Genomic DNA, 14455 nt, shown 5'->3' with positions numbered 1-14455 from the left:
ATGTAATTTCCAAAATTTTGGTCTGGGATAGGCATTTCCAACGTACTCCACTTATAATTGGGTCGAATACTATGCATACTGAAATATATGTGGTATGTGAGTGAAAAATATTTTTTTCTTCAAATTTCCATTTATATTACAAGTTATTTTAGTAGTCAAAATAAGCTTTACTCTTTTCCAGAAAAATTGACAATCGTCTTTTCTCCGATTCCCACTCTGATATACCTACTTTTCAGTTTTCACCAAATGAGATAAAATCTGCTTATTTACCTTTGAGTTTTTTTCCAAACCTAATAGAACCATTTCATTATACAAATTCCATTTTTGTCTTTCTAATAAACTAAAATATGAAATACCTATACCTAATGTTTTCAAACTTAAAATATTTATTAGTGATGGAGAAATTCGACAAAAAAGTATATGCTGTTAATATGGACAAATATTATATATTTTAAAAATATTGTAACACAACTTGTATCTGAGCTATTGGCCTTTAGATCCCCTAAGCATTTACATCTAGAGAGTATAGCTCATTACTCACCACACCTTCTAAGTTCTAATCTATCTTAGTTATGAGTTATGAGTTATGACACAATATGATGTAATATTATAACGTGTAATAGCAAATAGGCCATACTATATTAATAAGCATTACAGACAGTATAATTCAAGTGGCTTAAAAACACCGGAAAATGGGAATTATGTTGTATGAATATAGTAGGTATGTATATTATTTTTGAAATATTTATTAGTATGTATGTGTATTGCGTAATTGTATGTACAATGAGCTAATGATTTATTTATTGATATAGGTAGGTATGCGGGAAAAAAATATTTACATACAACTGAGTGATACAATATAAGCAGCGTGCAGCGAAAATATTAATTGTAATATCTTTATTATATACTTTGATTTCTATACGAGCTGCAAGGTAAATTTTTATTTTTAAACTAAATCATTGAAATATCTGTATTTTTTAATCAAAATAAATACATAAATACGTGAGTATACCTATATGTATAAATATAAAAATGTAAACACCGTTCATTTAAATAAAACTGTGATGGAATTTAAACGCCAATCACAAATTAACCGATTTCAAACAATATTGTTCTATTTACGGAGTACATTATTAAAAAAAAATGCACATAAAAGTATACCTATACATGCAGCACTGCGACAGTCACAGGTGACACGTTAATGGCCTATTGGTATACATAATTGATACATATATAATATGGTATTATTCATGTGTATATTAATACGGTCGGATATAGGAACAGACAATATGCCTATTACCTATATTATATTTATATTCAATACGTACCTCCATGGGAATAATAAAAAATCAAAACCAAATTTCCCAACAATCGGCGACTCGTACGTACACATTATTATAATCCGCGTACAGTGGCCTGCACATTCGCTCATACACGCATTACACGTTATAATATTATTATTGTGTTGTATTGCACCGAGAGAGAGAAATGATCCGCTGCGTTTAACGCGTGTGTAACCTAAAAACGGTTGTATATATTGCATAGAGCAACTCTATGATATATTGGCTTGTGGACCGCCACAATATCGTATTATATTATATAGGTATCGGTACACTGTTGTGTGTTATATTTCTTACTCTATGGCTTACAACGTAATCCTAAAATAATAGTCGTGTACCGTTTATTTTGACTGCAATCATAACACATTATTTGGCACACGTCGCGTTTGTAAAGAAATACCTATAAATAGTAGTACACTACACCTACATAATATAATACCAGATAGCTACCTATATAATAGTATGCATACCATAATAGAATAATATAATAACGGAAATTCTTTAATTTGGGTATATTATGTTGTGTCATGTACACCCGGCTACCCGAATAAATATTACTATAATGTATTACGCACATTATTATTATTATTATTATTATTGTTATACATATTTTATCCATACGAATCAATGTAAATTTTTCGACAGCACCGAATCACAAGCATATCTACAGCGTATCTGTTCCGGAACACCGGAGCAGGAAAATAAACTTAGGTAGTAATGTAGTATATAATATACTAATAGGAGTTATCGCATAATATATAAATAAATTGAACGACTACGTATCTACACACGACTGCCCCTTAGGTTTTTTTTTTTTTGATATCCATTATTTAGTTATTAACAGTTATTGCGTTACGATAAGTTTTGTTCAGAATAAGATTACGTCAAATAATATGTTTAAAACGAATATTGCTATATGCAGATATCTTAACGATGATTGTCACCTATCTAGCTCTATGCAGTGCATAGGCGGCGGGGTTCGGGAAAGTCAGACTTCCAGGAACTAAGCCATTCAAATTATTATGAAGTCCCCCCAAAATAATTTAAGATTCTTAGCGGATTTTATAATAATTTGATTGAGTCTGAAAAAATCTTTTTAGAGTAGGAAAATGCTTTAATTTTCAACTTCGACGATTTGGTTTGTACCATGGGGGAGACCAAAAAAATGCATTTCCAATAACTTACAAGATAATTGCTAAAACTAACAAAAACGGGAACATATGTGAAAAACCAACAATCAAAAAAATAGATTTTGTTTTTTTTTGTACCTACCTTCCTATAATTTATTTAAAAGCGAATAACTTTAAAATTACTCATTGTACAAATGTATAGATTGTAATTCTTCAAAATAAAGTCAAGTATAAGTCAATTACAAGTTTTCCTGTAAGTGATTAAAAATTATTGAAAACAGATAAATAGTGACAATTTTTTATTAATATTTTAAATGCATCAAAATTGAGAAAATTTGCAACTTATTATGTAGTTATGAATCTATAACATTTTAAATTTTAATATATAAGGTTTAAAAAGTGAATACAAAGTGATTAATAAATTTTCATTACTAGAATTTATAAAAAAAATTAAGTGTAAACCCACATAGTATTTGTTATGTCTATTTTATCAAATTTTGATGTAATTGAATGTATATAAAAAAAAAATCGTTTTAACTATTTTACTGTCGTCTGAAAAATATTAAATTCTTTTCTTAGTAAATACATTTACAAATTTTAATTTCAACTGAATATATACTTTTATTATAAAATAAAATTTTATTTCAGAAATATATCTACTTTAATAAAATCAGGTATAAATGACAAGCAGACTGTCGGAGAAAATTGGAGAGGCTAGTCTAATAAAAAAAAAAAAACCACAATATTCTCGTAAAACAGTGATCGGATAGCCAATGCGATGTGGGCATAATTCAATAATATTATATTATACTCGTAAAAAAAATGACGTCGTCGCCGTTCTCTCTGTGGAAAACCCTTAGAAACTAGATGTAGCTAAAAACAAATTGTATGGGCATATAATACATATATATTATACTATATTGGTGAAACAACGGGGACATCTCGTTTGAAAATAATTAGATACAAATCCAACATCATCTCCAGTGGCATTGGATGTACACCCTGGTCCCTACCTCCCGGCACTTTTAGTCACACATAATACGAATATATGACACTCATATGTAGCATAATATCATAAAAATATCAAAATGCGTTGATACGCACTACAGTGTGGTGCCGCCGCTTGGTAGTGGCTACGATTTTTCGCGGTGTTTGCGCAACCGTTTTTCCAAGACGGTTTTGCCGGAAAACTCCCGCTGATAGCTCGGCCGTTTCCCCCGCCGACTTACGCCAACGACGAAAACCACCATCGCGATTAAAAGTGAAAACGCCGGCCACTTCGGGTCACATGTAGTCTACCCGTTCGGCCGAACCCAAACAAGCGTACACCATATAATATAACAATATCTAATACATCGTGATACCTAAGTGTAACTGTTTTTACGGAATAACAACCAAAAACATACATACTCGATTCGACGGTGTGTTTTATTTTTCGTCTTCATCTTGATTTTTGTTTGTTTTTCCGGAACAATGCCGTACGCGCCCAGTGCACCACCGTCACGTGAAATGTATTTTCAATAACGTACATTTTATAACTTACCGCCTACAGGTTTTAATATTACATACTCTTACAAAAACACACTGTAAACAGCATTTTAGATAATAGCTAGAAGACCACGTCGTCGTGTATGCATTTTAGATGTCGACACGAACGCATACAATGGTAAAGTATACACGTATAATTTTAATACACGCCTACATGTATAAATCATAATACGAAGTTTAGGGCTTTAAAGTAATTTAATTTTCACACATTTTTTGCAACGGATAAAACGTCCAAATGTCTAATATTATTCAAAAACGATGCGAGTGATTACATAAATATATGTATATACCATGACTATAGTCCATACCATATCCTGTTTACAACATCTCATCACTTTCATAATTCACATTATACCAATTATATTTTATTTGTTTCGGACCCTCGTATAACGTACAGGACAAGACGATGATAATTCCGACTTTCCGCATACAAAACGTATACCTACCTATGTACTATTATTATACTTACTATTTGTGTATTTCTGATTTGGACGATTGATCATCGACCGATCGATGGAATCATGTTCGAAGCGAGAAATCGCCTTTGATGTATATACACTTCGGTAGTCGAGGTTAATAGTGTCACGGTTATCTATTAGATCGTCGAACGTTATCCTCATATAATATGTTACACCCACCACAGTTTTAGCATTTCAGTACTTTCTAGTTTCTAGACACACGATATTCAAATATTATAATGCGTGACTGCGTAAGTATTATAATATTATTTTATGGACATAATATCTATGATTAAGTTAAAGGTGCTCAGATTAATTAGGTACGTGCAATAGCTAAAATTAATAATACCTACAATATTATGATGTGTGTAGTGTGTAGTGTGTACCCTCGTACGTTGAATATTATGTACATTGCACTTTTTATGTTACAAACAAAAATCTATAATTTTATGTCGAACGTTTCAAGCTGTGATTTTTCGAATCACTGTTGAGTTATAATAGAACTCAATATTATGATTATTGTTTTCATTCTCAGGTATAAAAGGAAAACAAACTTGTTGTGACATCATTGCAATTTGCAGGTCCCGCAATGCGTTTACACACATTTGATTTTGTCGTCGAATTCGGTTAGTGGACTCAGTTTTCCGCGGGGTTTGGTTAGGAACCGGAACGCTGGACCTATAATCACTTGTTGATTATCCACGGTTGGTTTTTCCGCCCGATCGTCCCGAGAAATGTGTCGAAATCAGATCCAGGGTGAACGTGCATAGAGAACCTGTCACGTGTGCCTTGTACCTTAATTCTTAATTCATCACGAGTATATACGTATAAGGCTTATAGTTTTTCCGTCCAACTCTCGAGGCGGTCCGATTATAACGTTTAGAAATCGAAAAATATTCGTTGGGGTTTTTTTTCCGTCTTGTTTTTTTTTTTTACAAAGCGTATACATGGTATGGGCACCTGTAGTTTTATTTCAGATCGTCGGCAATTATATATTATGGTACTATAACACTACATACCTGCATACATCGATATGATTTCACAGACTTATATATTGTAGTCTACATCACACTTCGAAGTAGAGCTTCGACGTTTACCACCAACTATTACAGTAGTTTCCTCATAGGAATTACTTAAATACACATAATATTATGTAATGTTTCTAACGTTATGGAACGCATTTATTTTAGCTAACGATCGATATTATTGTTGGCGACGGTCATTTCCTAGATTCAAACGCTTCGTAGGAGAATGTTTTTTTTTGGTTTCAAGTATAATAATTACGTCCAATTAGATGTCGTCTTGCCGTTTCGGTTAAATCTGTTGCGACAACGTGAGTCTGTTTACTGAAAACCTGGAATCTATAGTTATTATGCCCATAATATGCCGTCTTAAATTTTACAGCAATTTAACAATAATTTAAAGATGTCGTCACTCGTCATCGCATCGGCGTATTTATTTTAGTTTTCAAACAATAAACTTAAATTAAACCAATTATTTTTCTGTAACCGTTGTTATTGCGTGTCAGGAACAATTTTGGCATGGTCTGTTGATCAGTTGTATCTTCACGGCGACCGTCTGCAGTTCGGAAGACACGATACCACGCCGAGTAGTTCCAAATTCTGACGAATATAAAGACGAAATCGTCGCTGCCGAAGATCACGAGTAAGTTCAATATTTACATTAATTTTCCATAAACATATTTTTGAGACAAGTGTGTAAGTGTGATTTGTGTTTAAATAATTATATTATACTATGATAATTGACGATTGCACTTTTGTGATTATTTGAGGCCAAAGTAAATAGCAAAGCACTTACTGTAGATCGTGTCCAATATGATAATCAAATAATATAACATGATATTTTATTTGTTGAAGTTAATTTGTATGATTTCTTTAAATCGAGTTACACTCCATTTAGTCCTTAGTATACGAGTATTCAATCACACGTTGAAGTCTTTTGATCAATACATAAGAAAGTATATACTATAGTTCACAAGGAAAACAACGATTCAGTGATTGGTGGTTATAGATCACACATAGAAATCACTACTAAATGCCACGTTTGTAGTATAGATACGAATATTCAATGTTTGACCATTAAAAAAAAAATTGTTAACTGTGGTATGGTGTATATAATATATTACCGCAATTTATCGTTTGCTCTCATTAATTCACCATGTAAAAATTTGGTTGGTCATTTGTGCAATATCTCAGTTTTTTTTATGAATGATCAATTAAAACTAATCTCATTTTAGTCGAGCTAAGATAGTTAAATAATTTCATATTGTTTTGATTATATAGTAGTTTATCATTTATCATAATATATTATAAGCTTGTATTTTTTTTTTTTTTTTAATTGTAAATAATGACAAATTAACGAATCTACAGTTAAAATCTGATAATCGCATTGTATTTTAATCATTTTCCGATGTTTTTTTTACAACAATAGTTATCCGAAAATGACATATAAAAAAAAATCCGTTCGTAAAAATAGTGATGGACAAACTCCATATAATATAACACAAATTATACTATATATTTAAATATTACACAATAATGAGACTTCGTCGTTTTGTACAGACACCACCGGATCATCATTGTGGTGCCAAAAGAAGTGCCGCAGCATGTGAATCACGTGCACACGTACAAGCTGGCTGGCAAGGGCATACCGCTTATCCACTCTGGCAAAGTAGTGCATGACCACAAGCACAGCGGCAAGGTGGCGCACGAGCACGGGCACGCGGGCAAATCAACGCACAGTCACAAGCACAGCGGCGCTTACGGCCACCAGCACAAGCACCTCGGGTACATGGGCCATAAGCACTTCGGCAAAGTGGGCGTGGTCGGACACGGGCACAAGCCGGTCCAGCAGCCTCCGCGCCAATCGCCGCACGACCACCACAACCGCGGCCATCATCCACTGCTGCACAACGCCGCGCACCAGCTGCACTTGCAGCAGCTACAGCAGGCCGGCGACTACCTGGTGCAGCAGCACGGCAACGCGGGCGGCAGCAGTGGCGTGTTGCAGCAGATCGGCGGGCGTAGGCCAGCGTCCGGCGGTCGCATACAGTTCGTACCGTCGTCCAAGCCTCGGGGCCTGGGATCGTTCATGCCAGCCGAGATCCAACAGTACGTGCAGCACGGCGCGGTCGTCCAACAGCATCAGCAGTTGCAACATCAACAGTTGCAGCAACACCAGCAGCTGCAGCAGCACCAGCAGTTGCAGCATCAACAGCATCATCAACAGCAGCAGCAGCAGCAGCACGCGGAATACGACGACGACGAGAGCGGTGGTGGCCGCAGCGCACAGCCGCCAGCGTACAACGTGATACACTTGCGGGTGCCCGATCACAACGAACCGAACGTCATTAAGCACGTGGACATCGACTTGATCAACAACGTGGCCAAACTGCAGACCAGCGAAAAGCAACAGCCAGTCACCGCTAATTTCAAGGTTGGTTAATCATTTTTTTGAGATAAATTATCACACCTACTCACTGCGTTGTCACGGGGCAAGTTGACGTGTTTATAACCATTGACCACTTACACTATTTTCGGGTTGATGGTTTTTTTGGTATAAAGGTTAAAATACTTCCCAAATACCGCTTGAACGGTATAAACCGTAATGGGCGCATGTAAACTCCACCACAAGTACCTTTTTTTACTGTAAACTCCGCCAGAAAAAAAAATAGGTAAAATTGGGTTCATGTAAACTCCGCCAGTGAAGAAAATCAAATAGTAGTATAAAATTAATAAGTTATATTATTTAAAAAAAATTATAATATAATATAATATCATATCAATATTTAAATCATAGTATAAAAAATCATAATAAATAATCCAAAATCATATTTTTCATAATAATAATTAATAATTGTCCTCATAATAAAATAAAATATAATAAAAAATAAATAAATAATCTTCATAAATATTGTCATGTATGAAAAGTGAAAACTATTATGATTTGATACAATTTGCAAATATTCTAAGTCTTGTATTTCTTTATTAGTATACCTATTTATAGCATCCTGTAATACTGTCATTTTTTTTTTTGATTTCGAATTTTTTAGCTGATTTACTTGAGATATGCCATTTAGTTTAATATAAGTTTGGGTTTGAAATTCGATAAGAACTTTACTAAAAATGTGAACATTCGGATGACTTTTATAAAATGAATTTCTCAGATGACTATGAAAGGATTCACAGGCATTTGCTGTTCGATTTAAATTTGCATTTTGATCAGCCCACAAATGAGGAGAAAATGCTGCTTCGTTACTTATATAATTGTCAACAAGGTAATCTGAGAACTTAGTTACTCTAGGGTCGGATGGCATGATTGCTTCTAAAGTAAATGAAAATACATCGGGAACCTTTTCGGGAGATAAAAATAATAATCCGAAACATAGATGAAGCCACTTACTTATTTCTGATGTGAGCACTGTCGCACTGACCAGGCAAAAAAAAAAAAACTGGCGGAGTTTACATATACTCATCACAGGTAAGAAAAAAAACTTGCGGAGTTTACCATAGACCTATTATTACCTTTTTTCTTGACCGATATTCTGATGGAGTTTACAATCGCCCACCGTGGGCAATACCGAAGTACGGACGTATACCATTACCGAAGTGATTCCGTATATTACATAAGTTGACAGTTTTTTTCTTTGGTTTATCGGTTCTTATTCCGAAATACCGATTTCAATACCGCCAACTTTTATACTATATGACGTGCTGTCGGAAGAAATCACTCGTCACGTTTCCCTCCTATATAGTATAAAGGCACATCCGAATTTATTTGCAGCGGAGATGGGAGAACACAAACGCTCGAGAATGTTTGGTTAAAAGGCATTGAGTCTTTTTTTCTGCATCATGAAGAATAAAAAACCAATACTTTACCATTAAATACTTCCTTATACTTTGGAATTCGTATACCTATATGTTATACTTACTAGGCCGTACTCCGATTTTTGATACATTATCGTGGAAATGTATTGTAACTTATATTCAATGTATCGACTGTATTGATCCATTCATCATTTTTTTCTAAAAATGACACTCCATGATTTTTAACTTAACACGTTTATGATAGATAACTGTACGAAGAACGATATGACTTCAAATGTTCCTATATCGACCACATCTTACTCAAAATTGTATGTTCTTTGAATATTTTTCATCAGTTATGATGATATAATATGCGATAACTTAAGTGAATTTGAAGTTTCCAATATTCCTGGACATGAATACTTGCAAATACAATGTACACACGGGCAAATATTGTTATTACCATTTTGGTGACTGTCTACAAAGACTCGTTTTTCGTTTATTATAATATTCTTTCCACCGATATTACACAGGTAACGGACTTTTAAGTTATATGTTGGAAAACTGTGGCTGCATAATATAATATAGTATAGATTAGTGCTGACGACACTGGTCCACAATATTGTCACATTATGTGAATAATGTCATAATTTAAGGTTAATATTAAGTATAACAAAACCGTCTGGAAACGAAAATCTCGCGAGAAAATATAAAACGATTATGGCCGTACGCAATAAATTAATTTAAACATAAAGGTTAATTATTTCTCTATGGTACTTCCGGTTGTTTAGTTAATTTTGTTTTTCTTTCAGCGTACGCCAAATTCGTTTACCGAACATTTTCCAAGCCACTCTACGCACAGCTTTCAGATATCGCATAATCCGTGACAGAAGCAACCGTATAAAAAAAATATAGACCTTGTACCGTACAAACTACCTCGACACCAATATTGTTTATAGAGCCAAATAAGCCGATAACATAATAATATCTATATGTCTACATGATATTATAATATACTGTACAATGTTGCTAGCTGGCTCATTTTGTTTCTTACAGTAAAATGTTTTACGATCAATTTGTTGTTGTTGTTTTTGTTGTATTATTATCCCCGACGCTCACAATTCTTATATATTCTCTATTATAACAAACGAGTTTCCTGCATACGCGTCCGGAAGGGGCAAATGATCGACTTGGACACGACGATTGGGAAACCAACAGTGTAATTTTTAAGAAAGCCAACAAGTCACGTGTGTGCGATTTTCCGTAAATACAATTTTAAATATTTCCGCATTCCGACATGGCCAATTTTTGCAAATCCGCACGAATGTAGGTACATACTACGCAGCTGATTATACACTATCTCTCCTGTAACTGTATAATAAAATACACGCATAATATGAACTTATGTGAAATGATTGCTCAGGTAGTTAGAAAAATAACTTCAGGTTTCTATTTATATGCCAAGGAAAACAAAAAGGAATGTACAAAACAAAGCAGTGTGTTGGACAGAGCATATACCTACGTACGCTTGTTAAACTATTAGGGTTTTAATATACATAATATTTTAAAATATTATTGTCAGTTGCATTAAAAAAATTCATCAATTTAATAGTTCACTGTCAATTAATGGACCATCATGTGCCACTAAATCATGTTTAAGGTACCAGTGTATATTGAATTTGATTCATTACATTTTTAGTGATTGTTCATGCAATCCGGAATATATTATACTAATTATAGGTATCAGATATTTGAAATTAGCGTTCGAAAGTTAGGTTAATAGATAAAACTAAAGACTTTCCATAATAATTTACAAATTTATAATCACAATTGTTTCGTTAAGTATGAAAACTTAACAAAACCTTTTCTGGAGGTAAGACGATTAATATTTAACATCCAATGATTATGAAAGATTCTTGAGGACAATACAAAGCCTGCTGATAATATACCCCTACATGATTAATTCTTTCGGTTGTTTAAATAGCTTACACGAATTATAGATACATTTTGAACATTAGTATTACCTAATGATTATTAACAATTGTGAATATATTCTTAGACCAAAGTACCTAGTACCTATGGTATACTGAATAAATTTGATATTTCCTCCGCTGCACGAAAAAACACATTGAATCATGCTATATTTTATATGGTCACTGTACTAATGTATCAAATATAGCTCAAACAAATTCTATGTCAAAAGGTACGGTTTATTAGGTTACTAAAAGTCGATTGACAATATACACAATTTACTTATTTGTTGATAATTGCTTACCATTGCAATTGTAACGCTAAATAGACTGCTAGAAATGTATTATTTAGAAAATAATATAGATACCTATAATCAAGTACAGAATAACCGATGTAATTGTAGTTATTTTTAAGTTTGTCCTATCAACTAACGGTTAGCAAAAAATGTTGTATCGAGCCCAAAAAACATATTAATGTTAAACAATATATTATTATCAAATAAATAATTATAGTTTAATAAGTATATCAGTTCATTGTAAGTATATTATTTCAAAATCAATAAGTATGACTAAATTATGGATAATTCTAACTTTAAATGTACCTACGCCCTACAATAAGTTCTAGAAATAGGCGCATGAGCAAACAAAATACAATTTAAAAATTCGCTGTAAACTTTTATAGCAGGCAAAATGTCCTTAAGTGGACTCGATGTAAACTCTGTAAGTCTGAACATTATTTTTAAAAACAATACCCCCCTAATGTGAGTTAAATGCACAATAACTATGACCGTTTTTATTATTCTATGATAAGGGAAATTTTGATGTAGGCAATGTGTATAGATTATTGTGGCGTCGATTATATTCTGTAAAAAAACTACAGATTTGGTTCATTTCATCTTATATTTAATAACAAGAAATCAGAAAGTTAAATGTCATACAATTACAAGTAACAATCATAATAATAAATTGCAAACGCTGGTTTAAAATTTCATATTTTGATGCTTGTAAAAATAAAATGTCTTTATTACGTTCCGATGTATTAAAATTGAACTTGACCATTGAACGGTTTCGGTTATAATATTTAAACAATCGGTACTGATTTTGGGAATGTAACTGTGATCAAACTGAACCATATACGTATAGGTAGGTAGTAACGTTAACTATTAACCGTTTTCATCAAACCGAATATCTAAACGAAATGACTGTTTAACTATGTAACGACATAATGGTTTATTATTGCTACAAAACTTTTAAGGATTAAAATATATTTTTACTCTTTGCCCATATATTTTATTATGGTCGTTTCGTCTGGGGTCGCCCAATCTGCGTAGAAGGGGGAAATGATAATGATAACAATAAAAAAAAAATCATTTTCCGGTACCGTTTTTGTGTGCGCAGTCGGTGACGCAGTACAACAAGGTGATCGGACACGGTCGCGCGGTGGCCCCTGCGAATGCCGAGGACGAGTTCGACGCGCAGACGGACGACGAGGACGTGGGCGGCGAGCTGTTGCTGGAAGACGCGGGTTACCGGTTCGGCGAGGGTTACCGGCTGGCGATGGACACGGCCGGCGGATCGGGAGCTCGCGACTTTTCCGCCGCGCAGGAACAGGACGAGGAGGAGGTGGACGAGTCGTTCAAGGAGCCCTTGGCCGGCGTGGACGACGAGCCTTCCGACGGCGGCAATAACGCCTACAGCCAGACGTACAGCCTGCAGTTTTGAACCTTCACCACCGATTCTTATGTATAAGATTGTTGTAGTTTTGTAGCTTTTGATTTTTTTTTTTACCTATAAATTATTTGTTTTTGTTACTATTTTCCTTTTTGATTTTGTTCTAAGTAGCTTTATGTCATGCGTGTCTTGTGCAATCACATTTTACGCGTGCATATTATAATATTATATTATTTATATCTAAGCCATGTAGTTTCTTTCCATTTGTTTTCATTTGTTCGCCACACTATCCAATAAAGAACTTTCGAATAAACTACTCTAAACTCTTAAAGCAGAATTATGAAAACATTTTATTACATTCTATACAATATAAAATATTTTTAAAAACCAATATTTTCAAATGTATTAGTATTCATACGATTTGACAGACACAAAACAAAAACTACTACTTTGTATCATTAAATCGCAATGGAATATTATGATAGGTTTAACTTTAAAACAATTTTTAATCGTTGAGAAATCCAGAAAGTTTGTGAGTATATTCTGGACTGTCACCGGTCAACCCGTATAATATAATATAGAACTCGTTAGATAATAAATAGTCCACTTGGTATGGATCACTCGGTCCTTGTGTTCATTTCAAGTCAACCAGAAAATCATGTGATATAATATTATGTGAATGTGTGTACGAATGGTCAATGAAAATTAACTTTTAATTACATTTTTGGAGTGCCGTGGGCTGCTGAGACATAAAAACGTCAAGACGTCCGGAAAAACAAACAATTGTCCAAACAAGTACTTATTATACACGCCGTACAATAATAACGCTGCACATCATATAGAAAGGTCACGCGGGTTTTGGGGGTTATGACATGCTTCGTCATATTCATATACCTCCCAGTAATTACGCCACTATCGTACAAGTAGTCTGCAATTACAAAGTAGTTTTGAAATGTTATAGCTGTATTATTACACACACACACACACACACACACACACACACACATACACACACACACACACACACACNCACACACACACACACACACACACACACACACACACACACACACACACACACACACACGCTCATCCATACATGTGTAATGTGTGTGTGTTGTGTGTATACGCCCAAATCATTCGATATGATAATTACATTATAATATTATTATACCGGAAACTATTCCCGCGAGAGACGGGTGGACTGTAGCTAGCTAGTCTGGATGGCACCGATTTAAATCGTATAGTTTTGGTATAATAGTTTAAGCATACATTTAAAGCACAGTATTTGAGCAACGATGACAGTGTTTCTGTGTACGTTAAGCTACGACGTGGCGGCTTGTTCGGTGCTCGTAAGACACGACTCTCGTTTTTCGATTCCGACAGGATTTGCATATTACTCATCTTGTCTCTAATCTTGTACGCGTCGACGGGTCGTTTGTGCATCTATTAAAATAATCATTATTGTTATTCACGTGTGTGTTTTACTTAAAAAAACATTATACACAGTAT

At 34.0% G+C, this 14455-nt stretch overlaps 1 protein-coding gene across 2 annotated transcripts; it reads left to right on the top strand.

The window, feature by feature from the left end:
* Positions 1-3739: 3739 nt before the first annotated feature.
* LOC111031157 (GATA zinc finger domain-containing protein 10-like) lies at positions 3740-13280 on the top strand. 2 transcript variants are annotated; one of them, XM_022310990.1, is made up of 4 exons: positions 3740-4136; positions 6005-6141; positions 7059-7932; positions 10115-10377. In XM_022310990.1, exons 1-4 carry the CDS (start codon positions 4113-4115, stop codon positions 10187-10189), a joined length of 1110 nt encoding a protein of 369 aa, XP_022166682.1. In that variant the 5' UTR covers positions 3740-4112; the 3' UTR covers positions 10190-10377. The 2 variants fall into 2 exon arrangements, with proteins under 2 accessions (XP_022166682.1, XP_022166681.1); XM_022310989.1 differs by lacking the exon at positions 10115-10377 and adding an exon at positions 12671-13280 and having other exon boundaries at positions 3741-4136.
* Positions 13281-14455: the final 1175 nt, after the last annotated feature.

Source organism: Myzus persicae, unplaced genomic scaffold (genome assembly GCF_001856785.1).
Source record: "Myzus persicae strain clone G006 unplaced genomic scaffold, MPER_G0061.0, whole genome shotgun sequence".
In the NCBI taxonomy this organism is placed as follows: Eukaryota; Metazoa; Arthropoda; class Insecta; order Hemiptera; family Aphididae; genus Myzus; species Myzus persicae.
Note: the sequence above shows the minus strand (reverse complement) of the source record. Positions and strands in the feature narration are given on the sequence as shown.